Consider the following 25,567-nt stretch of genomic DNA (forward strand, 5'->3'; position numbering starts at 1 on the left):
AGCAAAAAGCTAGATCCGCCCCTGAGACTATATGAACTTATGAAGTGTCTTATTCATAATTTTTTAGAAAAAAAGAAAACACTTTTAGTTTTCCGCAAACCTCAAATCTGTGAGGTAGGATTTTAATTGAACACTTGAAGCGATACTGCCGCACCCTCCCTGGTGTTTTTTTTAAGGGGGGGGGGGGGGGGGGAGGAGCAGATATATTTTAAGCACTATTAAATATGTATGCACGCGCGGTGTTCCATATCCACAGATATATGGGGTACCCACTGATCTACAAGTAGAACGTCAAATTAAATCTTTCACGTCAAATTTTATCTTTCATATCTCAGGTAATATACTTTTTTGAAGTTTTTTCTATGTCTGTTAAATATTAATTCTTATATTATTATTTCATGTAAACCTATACGTACTGGAAGAGTTTATAACTATATTAAATAGAAGGAAAAGGTATAACAATTAAACAGCGGACGTAGACGGAGTTGACATGCCTCGTCTGCAGACCACAGGTCAGCATCGGTGCGCGAGCGCTTACCGGTACCCGTTTGTGCCCCGCTTGAACAGTTGAAACGGTCAGAGACAGAGTGCCCATGTCTTCGAATACGCGATTTTAACAAAACGAAAAACACAACGAACACGAAATAGATCTATTCATATCTATTTTAGTGATACGTTATCATAACAAAATGAAAAATAAAAAGGAGATCTAGGGGTCTAGATATATCTAGACGGTAGACCCATATAAATTTTAAGTAATTTAGACTAGTCTATTCACATGCCACTTTCTTGGTCTTGGTGACTTGCATGCAATTTTTTTTTAACTGCCTGAATGATGCACACGTCGCACATAGAACCCTAGACTAGCAGCATTAATTACAACTGATTTCACTAAAAATCGGTACTTTAGTGACAATTGATGACGCCCAAAAGGCAGTAAAACACTATTATTTCAACTTACCGATGTAAGAAAGAATAGTCTAGACCTAATTTGAAAATTCAATTTGAAAAAAACTGTGCGCCATCTACACGTTCGTAATGGCGTTATCAGAGTTTTTCCTTCATAATCATTTTTGCCTTCGGCGTAGACTAGAAGGGATGAGATTGAAGATGGAAAGAAGATGGAAAGAAGATGGAAAGAGAAAGAATCCTAAAAATAGTCATTTATGACATGAAATTGTACATATAGGGTCTATGTATATATATAAATAATTCATAAAATAGTGTGTGGCAAAAATAGTCAACTGTGACTGATTGCCAAACAAAAACAAATCAAGAAGAAGAAGAAGACGGCAGCGAGAGTTTAACACGGCTTGCAAGATTTTCAACATGGATGTCGATTTTGACCCATAATTTCCTTAAAAGGGACCATTAAACGGATTATTTCAATCAAGTTAGTAAGTAGAACCGATGTATTATAGCCTAGGCCTAATATAAAATTGGATATGCACGAGGTAAAATGACATTTTGGGGGATTTTGGGGGCATAACAATACGGCCGTGGCAAGTTTGTTCATGTTTGTGGGAGGGGCCTAACGGCTAAAATCTAGCCGTGATATCTTCAACATAGGCTGGCATAGGCGATCGTTCAGTCTCTATAACCGGAGGTCTAGTGGAGCCAGACGTAGTCTCAGTGGAACAACCGACGGTATAGAGACTGAAGCTTTCGGTCTATGGCTCTCTATGCTTTGGGTATGATGGGGCCTGGGAGGGGGGGGGGGGGGTTGTGGGTGTCTTGACGCTTAACAATAGTAATCCGGTCACTTTTGCCTTAGTAACTAAAACTATGCATCCGATATCTCAAGCAATCATATTTCATCATTATCCTTTTTCTTAATGATAATTGAGAGCTGATTTGATGAGATAACCACATGTCAGTGACCATGCAGAGTGGTCTAATCCCTCTTGGCCAAAATAGTTCAGATGGGCTTTTAATGAATGTATATATCTTGGTGAGAAGTTTACCTGATTTGTAACTAATGATAATTTCACGAATAATAAAGGAAAATTACTACCAGTAATTCTTTTTGGCAAACCTTAATGAGATTCTCATTGGTCAGTCACATCAGAAATTTGCTGCATTGGACGTGCCAGAGTCATACATGGGAACCTTTGCTTTTGTAATGTCAAGATGACATCCATGCCCGTTCTTGTGAAAAGTGATAGAAAATTCTATAATATTGGTAATAATAAAGATAGCCTTTCAGAGTGCAATAACTCTTTGAGAATGGAAATTATATAAGTTTCTAAACTTTGAGTCCGGCTAATTGAAACCATATACAGTTTTCTTGGATGATGGTCTTTCCTTATATTGTTGTAGATATGATGAAATGATTCCCCGGGCTAGAAATCAATTGATCAAATCACTTTACAGGAGATGTATGCAGGTTGTAATCGTGCATGAAAACTCATTTGTCAAATTATTAACTTAGACAATACCTTTTGTATATTAACATATTTGAGTCCATACTTAGTCCAGGATACATTCTTACTGATGACGTAATTCTGTGCCTGAATTTCTTACAGAGCTACACAGACACTGGATGTCAGATGTCCGATAGAGGGGAAGGAGGACCAGGCGGGTATGGCTATTATGGAAGAGGTAGAGGTAGAGGGCGTGGTGGAGGTGGAAGAGGAGGAAGAGGAGGAGGAAGAGGAGGAGGAAGGGGAGGAGGAGGTGGAAGAGGAGGAGGAAGAGGAGGAGGTGGAAGAGGAGGAGGAGGAAGAGGAGGGCCACCACCAGGTCTGACAGGCAGAGACATTGGGATGTGGTATGCACAGCGAGGTCGGGGCAAGAAGAAAGATCAAGAGCTTAGAGAGGTAAAGATGAGGTGTTTATACTTACATTTAACTTGTTGAGATACTGAACTAGAGTTAGAGTCCGTGAAAAAGAAATCAATCCAACAGGTTTAATATTGTACTCTTTGTATTATTAGGCTTTCTTCATTCAATTAAAAAAGATTCTTATGTGCAAATAAGAGAGTTACCAACATTATCCATGATTTCTATTTGAGAATTACATTACTCAGTCTTCGTATGTTTTTTCTTTATTTGGTATTTAACATTAACTTATTTCCGACCATTGTGGATTAATTCTTTAATTGTAGACGTGAGTACCAGTATGTTTGTAAGTAGTATTAAAATAGTAAATAGTGACCAGTGTATAAGTGTACACCTATTGGCTTTGGATGTCATGAATTTGCTGTTATTTTATTTGTATGTGTTGAATAGAGAGGAAGTGTGAACCTGAATGATGAACAGGAGAGGCAGATCAAACGCATGCTCCATGAGGTAGAGGGTCTCCGAGAAAATCAACCTCAATCAAATGCTCAGCAGCAACCTAAAGGTATTTAACCCATTCAATGCTACAGGCAGTTCATCTGCCCAATTGATTGTGTGTAAACTCAAACCTACTTTATTGATCAAAGGTATAGAAAGACCACCTGGCTGTAATGACTATATTTAAAGACTACTTTTAAAGACTATGACTGATATTTGAACAGTGTTTCCCATATCAATTTGTATCAAAGGGGACCTGTTGAGTTAAAATATTTCTATGCAAAGATTACTTTTTGATTGTCCCTTGAGCAGTCTGTAAACAGGTTTCACTGCAATATTTTGGCAAAGAAAAGCTTGTCTTAGATTTGCACAGACTAAGTTTGTACCCTTCTCACTTTTGAGTTTATCTTTCTTTTTTTAATTGGAAGTCATGCGACCAGCAGAGGTTGTATGTCAGAACTTCTATGGACATCAACTGATGCAGGATCCAAATCTAGACATTCATCTCCAAGAAGAACTGACCAAGAAAGAGAACAGCGAGCAGTATCAAAAGATGCAGACTTTTAGACGAAAACTTCCCTCATTTGCCATGAAAGATGTGAGTACATTGCTATATTTGAGTGTTGCTTATAAATGCTGTAATCAGTAGTAGTGGTAGTAGTAGCAGCAATAGTAGTAGTAGTGATAGTAGTAGTTGTAGTAATAGAAGTAGTAGTAGAAGAAGTAGTAATAGTAGTAGTAGCAGTAGTAGTAGATATTTTCTTCTACCAAAGTGTTCCCCCTTTGGGTCTCCTGTAACTCTTTCTACTTCTGTTGTCATCTACCTATCACCTCCTATTTTCTTTCTTTTTTTATTTCAATTTACCCCTCTAATGTCTTCCTGCAGGAGCTGCTGTCTCTTATCAGAAGCAACCAGGTTGTCGTGATCAGCGGAGAGACAGGATGCGGTAAGACTACTCAGGTTCCTCAGTTCATCCTGGATGATTACATCAGCAGAGGTCAAGGGTCAACGTGTCGTGTCGTCTGCACGCAACCAAGAAGGATAAGTGCAATTACAGTAAGTTGGTTTTCTATTAGCACATAGAGCTGTATTGATACTAATCACTATTGCATGCAGACTTTTATATTCAGTGTAATAATTTGTTTGTCTCGCCTGCATAGCAAAAGCGAGACATAGGCACCGCTTTGCCTAGGGCGGCGGCAACATCAACAACTTATTAAACCAAGTTTAGTTTTTGAATTTTTAATATTATTTTGAAAGTATAAGTACTTATTCAATGAAACTTAAACTAAAGGGTTATCAAGTTTCCCCAATCATGTAGTAGAATTTCAAGTCATAAGTTAAGGTCAAAGGTCATTTCAGGTCAATAAACTTAGACTACATTGTGGCATCAACATCAAAACTTAACCAAAGGTTAAGATTTTGAATTTTTATCATAATTTTGAAATCATACATTCCTATTCCATGAAACTTGAACGTAAGGGTTATCAAGTATCACCAATCATGTGATTAGTTTTTTAGGTGACAAAATCAAGGTCTAATGTCATTTCAGGTCTGCAAGTTTACTTAAACTATGTTGTTGCATCATTATCAAGATTTTGAATTTTTAGCATAATTTCAAAAATGATTATTCAAATTCCATGAAACTTCTACCCAAGGGTTATCAAGTATCACAAATCATATGGCACAAATTCCATGTCACAAATTCCAGTTCAAAGGGATTTTAGGTCAGTAGACTTGGATTATGTTTTCCTAACTTGATATGAGAATTATTAAATCAATTTTTGTTATTTGTTCATATTTCATTAAAGTTATCAATCTTGGTAAAATTATAGTTAATAATTCTTCTGATGATTCTTAATCAATATTTACTGCTGATAAAATGCTGATTATATTCAGAGGATTTAATTTTTGGAGGCCTGCTAATAGGCCACCCTGCCTATAAATAATGTCCCAACCTCAACTTTTCACCGTATTGAATTGCGTAATGCAGGCAAGACCGCTGAGAGCGTTTCCCTTGCTTAATTATCTCGTAGTAAGATAATAATTCATGGAAACGTGTCCATATCTTTATCAATGATGTAAATAGCACAATGTTCTCTCAAGTCATGTTGTTTATTGTCTGTTATGCTCAGAAAGACCTATTGAATTGATAAAAACTAATAACACTTGAAATGTTTACCAAACATGGGCTTTCACTAGTTCTTGAAGGGCCATCAGATGTGAATGTAGTAAACTTCACATTTTTCAGTAACTTGTTCTACAACTTTTCAGCAACTAAGAGAAAGGACCTACATGCATCTTGGGTATGTTTCTTGGAGATGTTCTGCATCAAACAGAAGATGATAAGCTAGTATGGGCAGTTTTGTGGGTGATGAACCTGGCAGATACCAATATACTCTGGACACTGCAGATGAAGAGTTGTATTATTTAAAGAGCACTGTGGAACACTGTTGAAGGGTCTTGACTCTCATATCAGAGGTCCTGTCTATCCTTGCTCAGTGCTCGCATCTTTGAATAAGGAGTATTACCGGCATCTACCCCTCTTGACCAAGGTGTATTGGGCACCTAGCAGTGCTGGGGGGTATTTCACAAAGACTAAGATCAACATTAAGTTGGACTTAACTATGGCAGGCCGTTCATGCCACTGTTTGCTCTCACCCTTTACTGGCATTGGTCTTTCAATTGACGTACAAATCATGGTCACAAATCTAAAGAATTTACATTCTTTTACGTTCATTATTGAAGAAAAAAATATTATTTAATGATCATAATGGTGAGAGCAAACAGTGGCATGAATGGCCTGCCATAGTTAAGTCCAACTTAATGTTGATCTTAGTCTTTGTGAAACACTCCCCTGGGGTAATAATAGTTACAGGACCCACAGCAAGAGCAGTATTAATACCGATAAAGCCGCCCTGAGTAAAAAAAACCCACATTATTCTGTTATTATCTTGATATATTTCTCTACTTGCCAGGTTGCAGAGAGAGTTGCAGCAGAGAGAGCTGAGAGGTGTGGTCATGAGAACAGCGTGGGTTATCAGATTCGATTGGAGAATACTTTCCCACGTGCTCAGGGGTGTATCCTCTACTGTACCACAGGAATACTCCTCAAGTGGCTCGAGGGGGACAAGTTAGTACCCTCTTGTTATTCCCTGAGCTCCGTCTTTTAAAATGTTATGATGAATCTGGATGAACACTTGTCTTTCGTCAAAGTCCTTCACTACTAGCATTGCCATTCTTATTTTAACAGAGAAATGACAACAAGATTTTGATGATTTTTCCTCTTTTTTTTCTTCTTTATCTGAGAGCCAGAATGCACCCTTCAAGCTTTCACCAGACAAGTAGATAGTCTTGCAGAACCCCATATTTGGAAATATAATACATGTACATGGAGGAGCAATATTAAAAGTGTTCACTGTAGTTGAATTATTTGTAACTTAAAAGCTTAATGGCCCGAATTCACAAAGGAGATTTAGATTTAACCCATGGTTTAGATCTTCATACATAGCCCATGGTCTAAAGTTAGCGCAGAATAAGCCAACACAGCCAGTGGTCCAATATTAGATGCGCACAAGGCACGGTACGCTTATTTTGCACTAATTTTTAAGCCATGGGTTATGTGAATGAGGGTTTAAACCATGGGTTAAACCTCCTTTGTGAATTCGGACCTAAGACTTTTTAAAGAGATCCGGTAACTTTGCCTCGGATTCTGAAACAAATTTCTGGATTTAGCTCATGCTGCAATGATAATTATAAACCTTTAAGTCAGTCAGGAACCCAGGACTTTTACAAGCCGATCGCCTGTTTGATTATCAAGATATTTATGATTGGAATTACAAATTTTGAAAACCGTTTGCTAAAAGGTTTTCATAACACTACAGTCTATTGGGGAAAACGAGTATGGTAAAACCGGTCACTCAAAGATTTTTGCCTTTTGGAGGCACTTCTTGATCATTTTTTAGGGCTTCAATATTACACCATATCACAGACACTGATAACACCTAGGGCCGTGTATCACAGATTTAACATTGTTAAACGATCCCTTTAACATACTTGAAAGGTTTACGCAAAATAACTATCATATCGTGTGTTGTGCAAAATTTGGTCAAAATTGTAAATATTCAATTTTTTTGTAAGGTTAATCAGGAAATTTGTCATGTTTACCTAAATAATTTCGGAATGAGATGTTTTACTTTTTTTGTTTGATTTTTGGTCTTACTGCACATAAAAACGTTCAACAGATTTTCAATTATTCAATTGGGATGATGTTACAAATTACATTTATTGCTAAATTTTATCAATTTCTTGTTCAGAGAAGATATTAAATTATTACTGTCACAATATAACCCTCCCTGAGCAGTTTTGTTCCCTTTTTATTCTCTTTCTAATTCTCCTCATCACAGATTACTGAACAGTGTCAGCCATGTTGTATTAGATGAGGTCCACGAGAGAGATCTCCTGTCTGACTTTCTTCTCATCATCCTTAAAGATCTCCTCCCAAAGAGGTATAAAGACTACAATGTGAGGTCTTTTTTAACTCACTCCATGCCAATTTCACCCAAGAATTTGAAAGTTGAACAATGTGTTTTGACTAGGAAATACATATAGAAACAGAAACCATAACCTGTAACTTTCAATTTCTTTTTTCTCTTTCTCTCTTTCTCTCTTTCTCTCTGTCTCTCTCTTCCACCTCTAGCCGAACATTTTGTATTTTGTATAATTTGTTTATTTGTCTCAGGCTAGTGTTTGTGTTTTGTGTTTTTCTGTTTATTAAGTCAGCAGTTTAAGTCAGTGAACCTACATGTGACAAGCCCAGCACCAGCATATACTTTTTTTTAATTTCTGTATTTAACATGGTATTAAATAATATGATTGAGGATTATTTATTTCTATATTACTTAAAGAAATGTTAATGTTTTACAAAAATGTATTAAGCTTTGTAAAGTTTGCAAATGAATAAAAGCAAATCAATAGATTTGAAGTTATGACCCGTATTGGATATGCTGCTATCAATTAAACAAAGCATATAAAGTAAAAATCTCTCTCTTCCAAGCTTCTATTTTTTGACAATTATTCCAATGTGCTGGTCCAGAGGGAGGTGGTTATTTAGTGGAATAGACTATGAATTAAGGAGCCAGCTCATGAAGATAGTTCAGTGTACCTTTCCCATACCTGGCTTCCTGAACATAATGAAAATGTTAATGACACCAGTATTAAGCGCCTTATAAATATTGTTTATTATTATTATTATTATTAATGAACATAGGCCACAACGCACATATCTGGGCCGCTTTTCAAGAAACCATCATAGTTACTAATTCGCCAACAACAACCAATTATTATGCATGCATTAAAGTTAACACGCAAGTGAATAGGATGTCGGTGAACTTGTACTCATGATGGTTTCGAGAAACGATGCTCTGGTCTACAATTCTGTTTCATGTAAAATATTGTAAACGATATACGTTTAATGATGTACTGGAAGTCATTTTATATGTAATTCAATCAATTCCAACCACAAGTGTACGGAAGTCAAATCCCACTACTTTTAAATGCCATCTGTCATACTATCAGAAAAATATGTTTCAGAAATGGTGATTTCATTTCGCCTTTAGGAGAGACCTGAAGCTGATATTGATGAGTGCCACTCTCAGAGCAGAACTGTTCTCAGACTACTTCGGTCAAGCTCCAACGGTCAACATTCCAGGATTCACATTCGGTGTCACTGAGTTTTACCTAGAAGATATTCTAGAGCTGACAAGGTATGTCTCAACTTATTGTCAGCTTTAACAACTTTTATCTCTTTGTTTCTGGCTGTTTTTGATGTACTTTTATGTGATATATCCATATTTTCTCCATTTATCTTTGCTATTGTACCATGTACACTTTTATACCATCTATTCTTTAGTAGTTTTTTATTTAATAAGCCCAACCATACACAGCTGTATATCTGTTACTATAACAATCAAAAGTAGTAGTGGTGGTTATTTTACCTGACTGCTAAGAAATGATAAGTGCTTGTTAGTAACTAAGCAACCAGAATCAAAGGTAATACAAAGTTTTGGTATGGGGTCATGAATTTGGTTCAAATGAAAATATTGGAAGCATATGCAATCCTACAATATTCAGTGATCGTTGTCGCAGTTGAAATTGAGTCTAAAGTTATGAAATTATGAATAATAAACTCTTTATGTTGTATAGCTCCCTCTCAAGGTTTAATATTAATTAAGCTATAAAACAATGTTTTTTTTTATTGAAATTGACCAATTAGCTATTCCTGTTTGGTAATTATATATCACAACTACATATTCTGACATTTTCAGGGTCGCAGCTACCATTATACAGCCGTAGGCGCTATTTGAAATTTTATTAAAATTTACCGGGAGCACCGGTAAATTTTTATATTCAATTTTTCTCGAAAGCAGAAGTGTTTTAGAGGCTAAGTTTTTTAGTGCTTATAATACATTCATAGGGGCATCCAAATATATCCAAATTGTAAAGAATCACTATCTAGCCAATTTTCAAAATTTCCCAAAACTTTTTATTACCTTTAAGGTCTTCTCCGAGGGAACTGGTAATTAGGATTAATGCCTTACCAAAGAGCATTAGCGCATCGACTTGGTTTCGAACTCGGGTCACCAGATTACGAGACCACTGCTCTACCAACTGAGGTATCGCGCCTCCTCTATCATACATGTGCATGTATCATTGTTTATACACCCTCTTTCTAATTACCAGGTATCAACCTCCAGCACCAAAAAACACACGCCAAGAACCAGTTTGGGTGAAGTACAAGAAAGGAAAGAGAAATAGGGAGGAAGAGATGGAGAAGGAACAGCAGGACCGCAAGAAGTTTAATGAATACCTTCAAGCGATGAGGGAGACGTAAGTAGAATTTTGTTGTCTATCCTTCAACTCTAGAATGTTTCTGCCTCCTGTTTGTCCCGATTTACATTAACAAGCTATCTGCATTTGCTGACAACAGTACATGAAGATAACATTAGATATGTATAGTTTTTGTGACTTTGATATCTTTAAGTTTTTAAGTTCATACAAGATATGTCATATTTGTAAGACAGAAATTACCGAGAATAGAATGTAGATGTTAGGGGCATCTCTTTATGTATTGCGATCGAATATTTATCATGCCATACTTTGCAAAATTGCAAGAAATTTGATTGAATAGACAGCATGTCAAATAGATATTGAATAGATATTGAATATACATTGACATTTCCTTTCCCTTCTCTTCTTTTCTTCCTTGTCTCTCTCTCTGTTATTTTTGTTCCTCTCTATCTCTGTCCCTGTCTGTGTATGTGGGTGTGTGTGTTTGTGTGTGTGTTTCTCTCTCTTTCTCTCTCTCTCTATCTCTCTCTTTTTTTTTCTCTCTCTCTCTTTCCCTCCCTCTCCCTCCCTCCCTCCCTCTCTCTCTATCTATTTATATTTCTCTCTCTCTCTCCCTCTCTATCTCTCTCTCTCTCTCTCTCTCTATCCCTCCCACTCCCACTCCCTCTCTCTCTCTCTCTCTCTCTCTCTCTCCCTCTCTATCTCTTTCTCTCTGGTAGGTATTCAGAGCAAGTGGTGGATACCCTGTCATCAATGGATCACAATGTCTTAGATCTAGATCTCACAGCTGAACTACTGCGCTACATCTCACTGCAAAAACCGGTAAGGTTGCTCACTGACAGTCTGTCATTACTTTCACCCTCTCAGAAATGCAAAGTAGAAAACTACATGAGATGTTTATATACCAGGATATTTGGAAAATGGAGAAAAATTGAGTTTAAAAATCATATTCATGTAATAATCCTGTTTAAAACAAAATACATATCAATTTATGCATGTTTCAATCCCTAAACCCCTTGTCATTTTATAAACCTTTTATAAATCATGGCATCTCAATGGTTGGAATCCACTTTGCATACATGTACATAAGTTGTTGCTATGTAGGGCAAGTCTCTGCCAACTGTCTTAGGTGTCAAGAGAAACTTTCGTTTAAAAAGTGTGCATACATATTAGTTAACAGGTGTATTCCTTATCCACTCTCAATGTAGTAAGCAGTGGAACATTATTCCAACCACTCCCTTCAATCATTTTACTTCATAGATCTTAATCATAAAATTGACATGGAGAAGTAACTATTTCATGCAATTTTGGAGAAAGAGGAGTTTGGAGTTAGACATCCTTAGCAAAGAGTAATAGGGCTTCATTTCAACAGTTGTGAATGAAAGTGTAGAAATACTACTTATGAACTATGATTTGGATCCACTTACCATTTACTGAGTCATCAACTATACAATGGTGTATCTCAATTGAGCTTGACCACACAGTGACTTCCTTGGTCAGTTTTATATCATTTTACACCTCTACTCGTGTAGAGGTGTCATGGTCGAGTGGATACGTCGCCGGACTGTCGATCCCAAGGTCCACGGGTTCGAGTCCCGCTGCAGCACCAATGTCCTTTGGCAAGACATTGATCTACATTTGCCACACTCCACCCATGTGAAGTAAATGGGTACCTGGTAGGAAATTATTCCTTGAACCAGAGCGTGCGTAACAGCTTCACTGCTAAAGCCAGTGAGGGTAATTATGCTGCATTATTGTAGAGTGCTTAGAGACTTCTGATAAAGTAAGTGTTAAGCGCTATATAAGCAAATATAATTATTATTACTAAAACTCATTCACCATCCCTAGAGGATTCCAATTAGTGAGCAATATTTTCTCCCCACCAGGAGGGTGCCATCCTTGTCTTTCTACCGGGGTGGGATCAGATCAGTAAGCTACATGACAAACTCACCTCCCAGACGCTCTTCTCAGAAGAAAGGTTCATCATCATTCCTCTACACTCTATGATGCCTACCATCAACCAGAGACAGGTTAGTGCTAGCTTTGTCTACCACTCTTCCTCTACTCATCACACCACTCTTTAGCAACGGAGAGCATCATAATCACTTCAATCACCATCAACTCCTTCCTCTCTTTTTCTCAAAACCTGAAAACATAATGACTATAAATACTTTCAACCTGTTGCCTTACATCGTAGGAAAAAAAATCCCTGTATTTCTAAGAGATAGTAGTTCACTTGACCTCTCAAAAGATAATTGAAAATATACCTCTACAATTCTTTTCTAACCTGTTGATTCTGAATTCTCTTAGTTCCATAGGCCTCATACAGGGACCACTTGGTTCCTGTATACAAAGGGTTAATTAGTACGTAGACCAAGGAACAGCACCTTTTATCCTTTTGAAAAGGTGTTCTGTAAATTCAATTCTTATAATTATTATTATCATTATCATTACTCTTTGATAAAGCTCCATTGAAAAATTGCAAGGCAATCTCATCTCATGATTCTTGGTTTACTTCCCGACTACAAGGCATTTTCATCTTATCCTTGTCTTCCTTCCCGAGTGTGGTTTTTTTGCAGTTACCATTTTGATTTACATTTCTAATCTTTCCAATGCCTGAATTATCTGTAATTAGAGTTTGATGTTTTCTCATCGTACGCATGATTTATCATTAGGTATTTGAACATCCACCTCCCGGAGTACGGAAGATCATCATAGCAACCAACATTGCAGAGACTAGCATCACCATAGATGATGTGGTCTATGTGGTCAACCTGGGACGAGTCAAAGAAACCAACTTTGATGTGGCCAACAACATTCGGACGATGAAGGCTGAATGGGTCAGCAAGGCGTCGGCTCATCAGAGGAGAGGGCGAGCTGGGAGGTAAAGAACTGGGAGATGGTGTTTGAAAGAAAATGACAAGGATGTATTAATGATGATTTTGATGATTATTTATTGAAGCTCTTTTGTAGATTCTATTTTCTTTGTCCCTATTAAAATTTCCAAATGTTTTTTCAACATGCTGATGATAATGATTATGGTGGTGGTGATGATAATTATGATGTAACTGATAAATCGAAATTAATGTGCTTGATGATGATGATGACGTAGAGTGTACACAAAATAATCTGAAGGGGATTATTTATGATGCTGGAGGTTGTGATGCTGATGGTAATGACAATGGATGGTATTCTCATAAGTTAAGCCGGGACTAAGTCCAGACTAAACAAGAATTTTAGTTCACACTTCTATGGAATGCTAGGTTTCATCTTCCTCCTTCAATATTCATGACAAGGATAATCTACCAAAGACTTTGTTGAAATTCAGTTCATACTCATATTATCTTTTTCTTCATTGCAAAATCAATTTTTGGACACTTTTCATTGAAGGATTAAAATAATCTGTTCAGGGTATTAAATTAGTTCACAACAGGCACTCCATAAAAGTGTGAGAACTAACTAGGCACGCGCTAACTTAGTACGCGCTACCGGAATACCACCCAATGTTGTTAGCACCGATGGTGAAGTTGGTCGAAATCATTATTGAGCTGGTGGTAACAATAGTATTTTTTTACCTGGATAGTAGACGGTAATGGTAATGTTAAAGTTACAATGAGTACACGCATGATAGGTGTATGTATAATTGAGAAAATAATGATGGATGTTCATCATCATGATAATGCTGATGATGTAACTGTTCTTACATAAATGTATATACATGTAAATGAAATGGAATGGCAAAAAACACATTGGTGATGTTACTTATATATTTGGTATTTACATACATGTATGAAGAGGTGTCAAAGTCAAGTGGTTTAAACATTTGCTGGAGATATCAAGGTTTGATATGGAGCATTGTATTTGTTTCCTTAAGCAAGGCATTTTATCGACATTGCTTCTCTCTACCCAGGTGTTAAATGGGTACCCTGTAAGATATGAAAGTCAGTGTAGTTTGATCAAAATTGTGAGGAAAAAAAAAAAATTGTGAGTGGCTGTTAAATGGTGTCTGCCTGGAATTCTCCCCAGGGATTGGAGAAGGTGCAGGCATTGTATGCAGGAAAGCCTGAATCCGATGACCTGTAAAGCGCCCAGAGACATTATAGTTGTATAAAGCTCTAAATTAATCTAGAATATTAATATTATTATACCACCTCGTCCAAGTGACGATATTAACAGCAAAGATGGACTTTTTTTGTGTCTGAGCATCATCCTTTTGAGTTGTGTTCATTTTTTTCCCCATGCAGGGTGCAGGATGGAGAATGCTTCCATGTGTACAGCCAACTAAGGGCATCTGAATTGGTGGAATACCAACTCCCAGAAATCAAAAGAACTCCTCTTGAAGAACTCTGTCTCAACATAAAGGTACCCATATGAGCTTTTGAAAAGATAATCCATTTCCCTTTTTTGAGCCAGAAGGACGTTAAGTCAAATACATGTTACTTTAACACAGAATTAGCAGACAATTTTTCTTATTTTCATTTTTAACTTCCGCTCATTTAAAAAACTTGAAGCATATCTGCACTAGTTTGGCCAGGAGGGATTAAACTTCCCTGCGTGGTCACTGGCAGGTGGTTATTTCATCAAATCAGGTCTCAATTAACAAAAGAAAAAAAGGGATTATGGGGGACCAACAGGTACCGCTATGGCATTGTTGGCTATATAGAGGGCGCAATTAGCTACAAGTAGTGCAGTCCTGCTTTAATATACAGTACATAATACTTAATACTACGTTATAATACAATTGTTTGTTTCTTCTCATATTCAGACCCTGAAGCTAGGCAGTGTGCATCCCTTCATCAGCAAAGCTATGGAAACCCCCGACATCAGGGCAATTGAGCTAGCCATCAGCAGTCTCAAACAAATGGTATCTCTCTCTCTCTCTCTCTCTCTCTCTCTCTTGCTTCTTGTAGTTACGGCTTGTGTTCTTTCCTACAAAGGGGGAAATACAGTAACACAAGGCATAACTGCCAGCCATTTGTGTTATGAAGGAATGATTCCTAATTATCTGCCTTTAACTCCTATGAACTCTTTATTACTCTCATTTTCTGAAAATATCTGTCCTAAAGTATGCATTAAAACTACACTTTATTTCATAATTTGACTCAGGAGATTCCTAATACAGTCAAACCTACCTATAGCGACCGCCCAAGGGAAACACAAAAGTGTTTTTTGTAGACAGGTTCCTTTAGTACATGTTTCAATGAGAAACCATTTTCAAGGGGAACAAAAAATGTGATATTTGTAGGTTTGAATGTATTTGTAGTGGAATGCTGGCAGGTTGGCAGAAGAACTAAAAAGTTTTTTGAGTAATAGTTATGACAGTACAAGTGAAGCCAGGCAAAGCTCTTCATTGGAAACATCATACATACATCTAGAGTGGTATTATTATAATTCATGAAATAGGGATATTTTCCTACATCTTGAGACATCCCAAAGTTTACAGTGTGAAGAGTAATGAGAATGCTTGGGACATCTTGACAGCCCCGTAATATAGAAGAGACGACATAGATTAAAATACAAGCCTCTTACTTATACTATTCTCTTGTATTTTGTACCTATTCCACTTTCAATCTAAATGTAGGGTGTTTTTCAACCACTCTCCCTTTGACTTTCTCCGTTTATACACTATGTCTCTCTTACTTTCTTTTGCTCTATTCATATGTGTCTTTATCATTGTTTCCAGAGAGCTTTGGTGAGGAATGAAATCTGCAGTCATTTCTTTTTCTTCTGTATACCGGTAGTCATCTATAATTTTATTGTTTTTCTTAAATCTGTGTTTATTTATAACTGGGATAGGAGTGGAAGAGAGACATGACTAATTACTCTCAAAGTCTCATTGGATTTGGTATGAAGTTTTGTGAGTATCTCGAATCTTGCATATGTGGGACACCATGTTTAATGTACTGTATGTATTTGTGTTTTTAGAGAGCCTTTGATGATAACGAGGACCTGACAGCTTTGGGATACCATCTATCTCGTCTTCCGGTGGAGCCTCGTATTGGTAAGATGATGCTGTTTGGTGCCATGTTCTGCTGTCTGGATCCTATACTCACCATAGCAGCATCTCTCAGCTGGAAGGATCCATTCTACATTCCTCTGGTAAGTAATGTCCTTTTTTGGAATGTAATACAGTGAAACCTGTCTAGAAAGACCACCCAAGGGAGACAAGAAAAATGATCTTTATAGGCAGGTGGTCTTTACGTACAGGTTCCTATAGTAAATGTTTCAATGAGAAACCAATGTTTCAATGAGAAACCATTTTCAAGGAAAACAAACAAGGTGGTCTTTGTAGACAGGTGGTCTTTCTATGCAGGTGGTCACTAAAGCAAGTTTGACTGTAGTAGTACATTCACTTCTCATGATGAGCTTCAACCAAACTGTTCCTTGGAAGCCATGGTTGTGAAATGAGAGACCAGGGGGGTTGCTTCACAAAGATCCTAAGTTGAACTTATCTCTAATTTGGACTCAACATTTATGGAAAGCCATTACTTTAAAAGGCATAAAATGTTGAATCAAATCATTTATATTTTCTATTATCAAGGTGATTTCATGTTCTTGATGTGGAATTTATAAAAATTCTAAAATACTTCAAATTACGCTTTGGAATATATTTTATTCTAAGGCTACAAACGACTCTCCATAATTGTTAAGTCCAACTTAGAGTTAAGTTCGACTTAGGATCTTTGTGAAACACTCCCCTGGCTTCTTTAGACACACTGTAAGATCAAAGGGTATGGCTCAGGGTATCATGCTTGGTGAAGACCAAAGTACAGGGTGAAAAGAGAAGAGGAAGGCAAAGGATTAGATGGATAGAAGGTGTGACCAGAGAAACTGACCAGTCATTATAAAGAGATACATGCCCACATGTCCATGTACTTGCCCGGGACAGCTAGAGTAGCCTGGGGAGGATTTGCCCATGGTGTCATCGGGAGTCCAGGATTACTCAATGAAAGTCTTTGCTTACACAATAGGATAAGTCTGCATTGCTGTATTAAACATCCGTTACCTACCCCCCCCCCCCCCCTCCCTTAAAATGGAATGTCCTCAAAGTGAATGAAAACATTGTGGTGGCTTTGTTTAAAGCACGTCTGCACTAGTTTGGCCGGGAGGGATTAGATCTTCCAACATGGTCACTGACAGGTGGTTCATCAACTCAGCTCTCAATTAACATAAGAAAAGGGGGATCATGGGGGACCAACGGGTACCGCTTAGGCATTGTTTGCTATATAGAGGGCGCCAGTAGCTTCACGTAATGCAGTAGGGCTCTAAATTATGAAGAAAACAATGATTCCATTCTATCTTAGATTTCCGTGATATTCTAGATTATACCATTTATGTGTGTCAAATGCTATGATAACCATTCTAAAGATTTCCTTTACACTATAGACTACTTTTTATCATATGATATGATGGTAGTTGGACTTCTTATAAGGTTGCTTTGTTAAAAGGAACCAACATGTAACACCACCTCTTAAAGTGCATCTGGCTAATGACCTTTCATCCATCATCTATCTGGGATCTAGCTATCTGGGCAGGCGTACACCATAAGTAGTAAATTGGATACCATTATGTACCTTCCACACATTGCACGTACTGTAGTTATAAAGATCCTAGGTATAGGAATGATGACTAATGATCGGCCAATTGCATCTCTTGGTTCCAAAGCTGTAGTTTTCATGTCCTACAACCTTTCACTATTTGAATTGTTTTCCGCTATTACTAGGGTAAGGAGAAGCTCGCTGATGAGAGGCGTAGGGTGCTGTCCAACAACACCCGCAGTGATCACCTGATGTTAGCTAATGCTATGAGTGGCTGGGAGGATGCTAAGGAACACAGAGGAGAGGGATCCTACTGCTGGCAAAACTTCATGTCTTCAAACATCCTCAGTGTAAGCCTCCCTTCCTCTTCACCTACATACAGTTGTGTGATTGATTTGAAATTCAGATATGTTATTAATTTTGAGTTCTGGCAGTGAAATCACATTTCATGCAAAACGGCCCTAATTCTGAGTTATGAATGAATAGAGGGTGTGGCAATTATAGTGCTTCTAGAACAGTATGGCTTTCACCCACTAGCAACTAGAGATTTTGTAAAAATGGCCTATTACTCACTGGAAGATGTTGCAATATTGCTCTCATTTTTAAATTGTTCTGAACAATATTGAAACATGCGCTATTTTTATATGCAGAATCCAACTGTAAACATTGTAAGGATTACGCACGTATATTAACATTATGACGGTAGACCCTAGAACGGATACTATAGCGCGTTGAAATCGGAAGGGCGGTTTTGGGCGGTTCAGTGAGTAAAAGGAGGGGTGGTTTTGGGCGGTTTATTTGCTAAGGGTTAAAACTAAAATTTGAATTTAATTTCTGTCTCTCATACAGATGCTGAGTAAGATGAAGGGTCAATTCTGTGACGTCCTGCATCGTTTGAGGTTTGTCTCCGACAGATCACCCAAACACATCGATGCAAATAGAAATTCAGGTAGGTGACAACTCTTGGAAATAGTGAATATTTTCTTATTAATATTTGTGATAATGTTGTTACATTAATTGTTTAAAATTTCCTTTTTTTCCTATCAGTACAATATCTTTATTTCTCTCTCTCTCTCCTCTGTTACCCTTCATATATTGTAGATCTACAATTTTTTCTAGGTGTTTGTGTCTTTCTCGTCTCTTCCCTCCTTTCTTTCAAACATCTCTGTGATACATTTTCAGTCTCACTTAGTAAACCTATTTTCGTTTCCTCAATCTATAAAGTCTCTGGTTTGCCCTTCGATATCTGGAAAAACGCTTAGAGACGGTAACAAACTGATGCACTATTGCCCTTTGATATTTGTATAGCGCTTAGAGAGGTATTCAGTATTAACAGCTTAATAAATTCAGATTTATCATTATTAGTACAATTTTTTTTCTTCTTTTAAATCTCAATAGATCAGTAGTAGAGCAGTGATCTTGTAACCATGAAGTCTCTGATTTAAAACCAGACTGATGCACTTATGAGCTTTGATAAGGCGTAAATCTTAAATTGCTTAGTCCTTCTGTTGGACTTTCAGTTGCAGGTCATCCACAGGTTGCATATTTATAAAGGCTTCTTCAGATATAACTTGGTAACCCACCTTTAAAAAAATGCCACATGTAAAATAAACGTGTAAATGAATGTCAACTGCACAACAAAGGTCGTATGTGTATTCACTTATCTCTGTGATATAAGATACAGAAATATGACTCAAATTCCACTTAACGTCCTCAGAAAAAAACACACAGTTTTGGCGCGTCATATCTGAATGAGGCTTAAGCATATTATAATCACTCTAAATTGTTGTGATTTATGATTTGTTTAGAGAATGAGCAGCTTGTGAAGGCAGTACTGTGTGCCGGTCTCTACCCAAAGGTAGCGCACATAGATAAGGTGCCTTTCAATCGAAAGACGGGACAGAATAGGTGAGTCTAACTTAATGTATCATCTCTCATGTCATTTAATTTTAAAAAATTCATCAAAAGTGTATGACAACTCTAATGTCAAAATGGGGTTTAAAAAAAGCCCTTACACATACTTTGTGTTATGTGTGTTAAAATAGAGATTTTGAGACCATAGTTTAGGCTTTTTGTGTACAAAATAGCTCATTCTAGGTGATGTTTAGGCCCTCTGATCAATTCTAACTGGCATCCCTGTTTAAGACATGTACATGTATCAGGCTGGTGCCAATTCATTTGGCCACATCATTGTACATGTAGGTTGTTTACATCATGGTATATGAATAAGGATTGAATATAGCAATGAGAGACTTCTTCACACTGCTAACAAGTATGCTTAGCAATTTGAGCCTTGTAGCTCTTGCTGGAATGCTCCCCAGGTAGTGGAGAAAGTGCATATATACATTGTGTGCGGGCAGACCAGAATCCGATGACCGGGGTAATGAAGGACTTTAATAGAAACTCAGACATTGCCAATGTATTAAGGGCTATATAAGAAATGATATTATTATTTATTATTATTATTTATCTCCTTTTTAGACCTCCAAGGCTAAGCACCCCAGAGGATGGTCGAGTTCAAATCCACCTTAAGTCTGTCAATGCAAATGAAACAACCTTCAGCAGTAAATGGTTGCTCTACCATCTCAAACTCAAGTCAACAAGTGTAAGTTTGCCCACTCTATCTTGTAGGTAAGGTGTAGCTTCAAGGAGATGCTGGGAGGGATCACTGTAATGATTAGTTGATCATTTGATAATCACATTTGACAGATGTGAACATAGGGGAGCATTGTAATGACATCCAATTTGAGTTCAATGCGATGGACAGTATTGGTAGACTAAAAAGACTAAGATCGACTTTCAGTTGGAGTTAACTATGGCAGGCCTTTCATGCCACTATTTTCTCTCATCATTTACTCCAGGCATCGGTTTCTCAAGGGATGTAAAATTATGGTCACAAATCTACATTTTTTAATTTTTTTATTGTTCATTATTGAAGGAAAATATATTATCTAAAGATCATAATCAAGAGACCAATGGAGATATCAACCAGTGGCATGAATGGCCTGCCATAGTTAAGTCTTACTTAAAGTTGATCTTAGTTTTTGTGAAACACCTCCCAGATCTAGTTTTTAATTATTCAACCTTAATGAACTTTCAAAACTACTTGATATTGAATTTGGTCCAGAGGAGCAGAGATGAATACATTTTGACAGAATTCAAGACCATGACCAGCACTACATATTACCCTTAACATACTTTTTGTACACACAGCATTGATGCATGGAAATCACATTGAAATTAATTTTGTTGAATATATTTGAAACCACATGATAGATCTTTAGTGATTGGCATGATTTTGGCAGAACAGAATATTCACGCTGTTCTTTCTTGAAATTTTAAAAGAGAAGGAGTTTCTATTCCTTGAATTGGTCTGTAAAGTATAGATGTGTACCTCTTGATTCTGAAAATCCTTTCGTGTTGCCAATTTACTGGACAGGTCTTTCTCCATGACACTACCATGGTTGAGCCTTATCCCTTGATCTTCTGCGGCGGTAAGATCTCCTGGGACGATGACCAGGGCCATGAAACGGTCTTTGTGGATGACCACATCAAGTTTCACTGCTCTCAGGAGACGGCACATCTCGTCATTGTAAGTCACAGCAGCAACAGTTCTATATTAAACATAAGAAATTTGTGCATGCATGAAATAAATGATTGAATTACACACTTAATAATAATGATGATAATATTATTAATAATAATACAGCGCTTTTATAGCCCATATCACTGCCATAGCATGTCTATTCGCTTAAGATATAAAAGTGAGAAATCTATGGATTCTATTTTTCAATATTCAAATATAGTCGAGGATGGCAAAGCTTTTTAAAAATAAATTACTACCAAAATAGCAACCTACAAACAAACCATCAAACAACATGTTAAACAATGAATGATTAAAATCCTTGAGTATCCTCTGTCTGTTCCTTGTCTTTTCTGTGTTTTGTAGAAGTTACGTGAGGAGCTAGACAGAGTCATGGAACAGAAGATCACCAACCCAGGACCCACCAACTGGAGTCCGGCAAGCCATGAAGGCAGAGTCATGAGGGCCATCATCGACATCCTTGTCATGCAGTCCAGAGATACATACGATAATGATGATGATCAGGGATTCGTACACAGGCACGGTGGTAATGATGATGATGATGATGATGAAGCTGGTGGGGCTGGTGGTGGCCGACAATATGGACGGTCCGGTAATAGGTACACTAATGATGACAGGCCTGGAAGCAGTCATTGGAGACCAGACTCGCATCGTAGGAGAAACCAAGGAAATCCCCACCAAGGTTTCTGGACTCAGAATTAATGTTGCTTGATAATTAACGTTATCATTAGAGTTCTCATCCTGGAAATCCTCATATTGAACTCTAAATTCATGAAACACGTACAGTTGGGGTTAACATCATGGCCGTTATAGATGGAGTCTACTAACTGGAGTCAATATCGATACTTCTACTTCTACTTCTACGACGATACTCAGCAGGATCCATAAGTCAGGATGTATAGTGCTGAGGAATAAACTATCTAGTTCTTGGTCTAGATGCTGGGTGGAAGCGCTCCCTTGAAGCTCTCCAGTGAAGTAGCGTCAATAGCATTAATACAACTGAGTTTCACAGCGATAGGAGACATTGAGGAAACCCTGACCAGAGATAGTGGACTCAAAATAGCTCGTGATCACGTTATCTCAAGAACCAATTGATGTATTACCCCCAAACTGAGGTCATGTATGTATCTTGCAGAGCTGATGAATTGATTAGATTTTGGGGTCACAAGGTCAAAGTTCAAAGGTCACAGGGCTCATTATGTATGCAAAAATAGCTTGTGATTGCATTATCTCAAGAACCGATTGATGGATTACCGCCAAACTTGGATCTTATATGTATCTTGCAGAGCCAATGAACTGATTAGATTTTTGGGTCCTGAGGTCAAAGGTCAAATGCCAGGGGGCTCATTATTTAGCGAAACTATCTTTTATGCATTGTCAATACTGACAGATGGATTACTATCAAACTCAGGACATATATGTATCTTGCAGAGCCAATGAACTGATTATATTTTAGGGTCCTGAGGTCAAAGTTCGGAGGGTCATACGTGTATATGAAAAATAGCTGGTAATCACCTTATTCTGAGGACCTATCAATTGATTACAATTAAACTTGAATTTGAAAAATTGCTTCTGTTTTGGTTTATGAAATCGCTCTATGACGGAGGCATCATTTTGGACTGCGCGCAGTCGAAGTTCCATCTAGTTTTAAATTCTGTATACTCAGAGGCTGAGTATTTCCAGTTAGGTTTACTGGTTTTTATAATACAATTTGAATAATCTATGAAGGGAATATATTTAAAAGAAGGGCCATGTCAGTCCCTTTTCTATGTTTGTATTTTTGTTTTACATGGTTGAGTTACAAAGTAGTGACAGAATTACATTTAGAGTTTGAGATGAAATGGTCTGTTTGGAACAGCAAGGGCATTGATGCATTATATAACAGGTCAATGCCATTCTGGCTCCAAACACACAGAAAGTTTGATGTTAGTATCAGATTTGTGAACAGTTTTATTCATTAACCACTAGACCTTCTCATTCTGAATGGAAATGAATTTCACTTTCAATATGATATCATGGAAACAACAGCAATACAGAATGAAACATTTACAAACAAAATCTGAACTGAGTACTGAACAGCTTGAAGTGAATGGCGCCCTTACATTACATGTTTAGAAAAAACAAATTGGAATAACTGCAAGAGGGATAATAACAGGCCTATTACATGTAGTGTGACAGATAATGCCTCACTGACTCTCTTACATTTGTAGTGATGCTATTATACGGATATTGACTGCTTTGAGGGACACAGTTAAAATTATACCCCAATGTGATCTCAAAGCTGTACTGTAGCTGGAGACAGGGGCGTACGCAGGGGGGGTGTTTTGGGGGTTCAAACCCCCCCCTTTGGTATTTTTATGTATGTAAACCCCCCCTTAAAAAACCTAAAACCCCCCCCTTTTTTTTTTTTTTTTTTTTTTTTTTTTTTATTATTAAAAAAAAAAAAAAAAAAAAAAAAAAAAAAAAAAAAAATTATACCCACGGCTAACCTAAATAAGGTGACCTTACCCCCCCCCAACGACAAAAAATGTCAAATTTTGAAATTTCGAGACCAAAAAAAAAAAAAAAAATGTGTCCTCTTACCCCCCCCCCCCCTTTGTTTTTTTTTTGTTTTTTTTTTTTTTTTTTTATTATTTAAAAAAAAAAAAAAAAAAAAAAAAAAAAAAAAAATTATACCCACGGCTAACCTAAATAAGGTGACCTTACCCCCCCCCCCCAACGACAAAAAATGTCAAATTTTGAAATTTCGAGACCAAAAAAAAAAAAAAAATGTGTCCTCTTACCCCCCCCCCCCCCACTGAGCGACTTTTCGGCTGGCTGAGTCGTTGCGATTTTTTTTGACCTCCAAAAAAAAAAGAAAAAAGTGTCCGCTTACCCCCCCCCCCCACTGAGCGACTTTTCGGCCGGCGCGATTTTCAAATTTTCGGGAGCAAAATATTTTAAAACCCCCCCCCTTGAAAAAATCCTGCGTACGCCCCTGGCTGGAGATAAAGTAAAAGGGGTATTTTGTAAGCTGGAGATAACCAAGGAGCTATAGTTGTAGCTTTGACCCGACAATTCAGCAGTCACTATTTTTTTAAATACCGCATTCCACTTGTGGATTCTTAAAAAGGTGATTTTTGACAAAATATCCTTTTGAAAATGTATGGAAATTTACAACTCTATTATTAACTCTAATTTAAGTGCACAGTTACACCCGGTCTAAATCTATGTCACTCTGAATTTTGATATGTGATATATAAAATAATTTTTGCTGTTTACATGAATATACATGCAATGGTTAAGTCAACATTTGATTTTATACTAGGAGAAATAGTTTCTGAAATGCTTCTTAAAGTTATCAACACTTTATCTCCTTTTGTTGTATTGTTTTGTATTTCTTTCCAAATGTTAAAAAGTTATATGAAAAAAATAAATGCCTATTTGAAAGAAGTACTTACAAAAAACGAATATATGCTGCCCTTTCATGCTACTTCATGTTATGTGACTAATATTGTGCCGACACAGTAAGGAAAGATAATAAGATAGTATAAGGTGAGAGAGAAAGAGAGAGAACTGTTGTATAGAAATGGGAAGAGAGAGAGAGAGAGAGAGAGAGAGAGAGAGAGGAAGAGTATATAAAGAGGAAGAGATAGTGATAGGAAGAGAAAGAGCGGAAGAGAGTATACAAAGGGCGCGTTCATGCTTGATTTTGACGGCCAGAATCAGGCATCTGTTACGCGTTTAGTTTAAAACACGCTTGCGTTCATGCTCACTTTTGTAGAATCACCGAAAAACGGCGATCACGATCGCCGATCGTAAACTCACAAAAAGATGCGTTTACAATTTGTAAACGCGTTTAAATGGGGTCAACGCACTGACCTCTAGTGGGTCTACGTAGCATGCGCACACAGGTTTGCGAATCCAGCTGAAGGCCACCCAAGGAGAATTGCCTGGAGAAGTAAGCATGAACACTACATCGTGGAACTGCGATCACGATGAGCGTTTACGATGAGCGTTTCAGATCGCTCATTCTGCCTTCAAAATTTAAGCATGAACGCAGCCAAAGAGAGAGAAAGGTGGTTCAGACAGGGAGAGAGAAAGGTGGTTCAGACAGGGAGAGAGAGAGGGAGAGAAAGTATAGAAATAGAGAACTGGTACAGAGAAGGAAAGAGAGAGAGAAAAAAAGAGAGGACGAGCAAATAGAAAAGAGAGAACTGATACAGAGAGGGAGAGAGTCTGTGTGAGTGAGTGGAACAAAGAGATAAAGAGTAATAGAGAATATAAATAGAGAGAAATGTGGTACAGAGAGAGAGGG

The 25,567-nt window shown here is 37.4% G+C and overlaps 1 protein-coding gene across 1 annotated transcript; it reads left to right on the top strand.

Moving 5' to 3' along the window:
• Positions 1-235: 235 nt before the first annotated feature.
• On the top strand, positions 236-23,571 carry LOC579362 (ATP-dependent DNA/RNA helicase DHX36). Its single transcript, XM_030996438.1, has 21 exons — positions 236-335; positions 2,526-2,819; positions 3,231-3,345; positions 3,707-3,876; positions 4,165-4,335; positions 6,258-6,412; positions 7,686-7,787; positions 8,898-9,044; positions 10,021-10,167; positions 10,848-10,950; positions 12,015-12,158; positions 12,804-13,012; positions 14,373-14,490; positions 14,894-14,992; positions 16,054-16,227; positions 17,852-18,016; positions 18,516-18,615; positions 19,475-19,574; positions 20,148-20,271; positions 21,106-21,258; positions 21,616-23,571. The coding sequence occupies exons 2-21, from the start codon at positions 2,550-2,552 to the stop codon at positions 21,970-21,972; spliced, it is 3,123 nt and encodes a 1,040-aa protein (XP_030852298.1). The 5' UTR covers positions 236-335; positions 2,526-2,549; the 3' UTR covers positions 21,973-23,571.
• Positions 23,572-25,567: the final 1,996 nt, after the last annotated feature.

This window comes from Strongylocentrotus purpuratus, unplaced genomic scaffold (genome assembly GCF_000002235.5).
Source record: "Strongylocentrotus purpuratus isolate Spur 01 unplaced genomic scaffold, Spur_5.0 spur5_scaffold_3, whole genome shotgun sequence".
NCBI classification, from domain to species: Eukaryota; Metazoa; Echinodermata; class Echinoidea; order Camarodonta; family Strongylocentrotidae; genus Strongylocentrotus; species Strongylocentrotus purpuratus.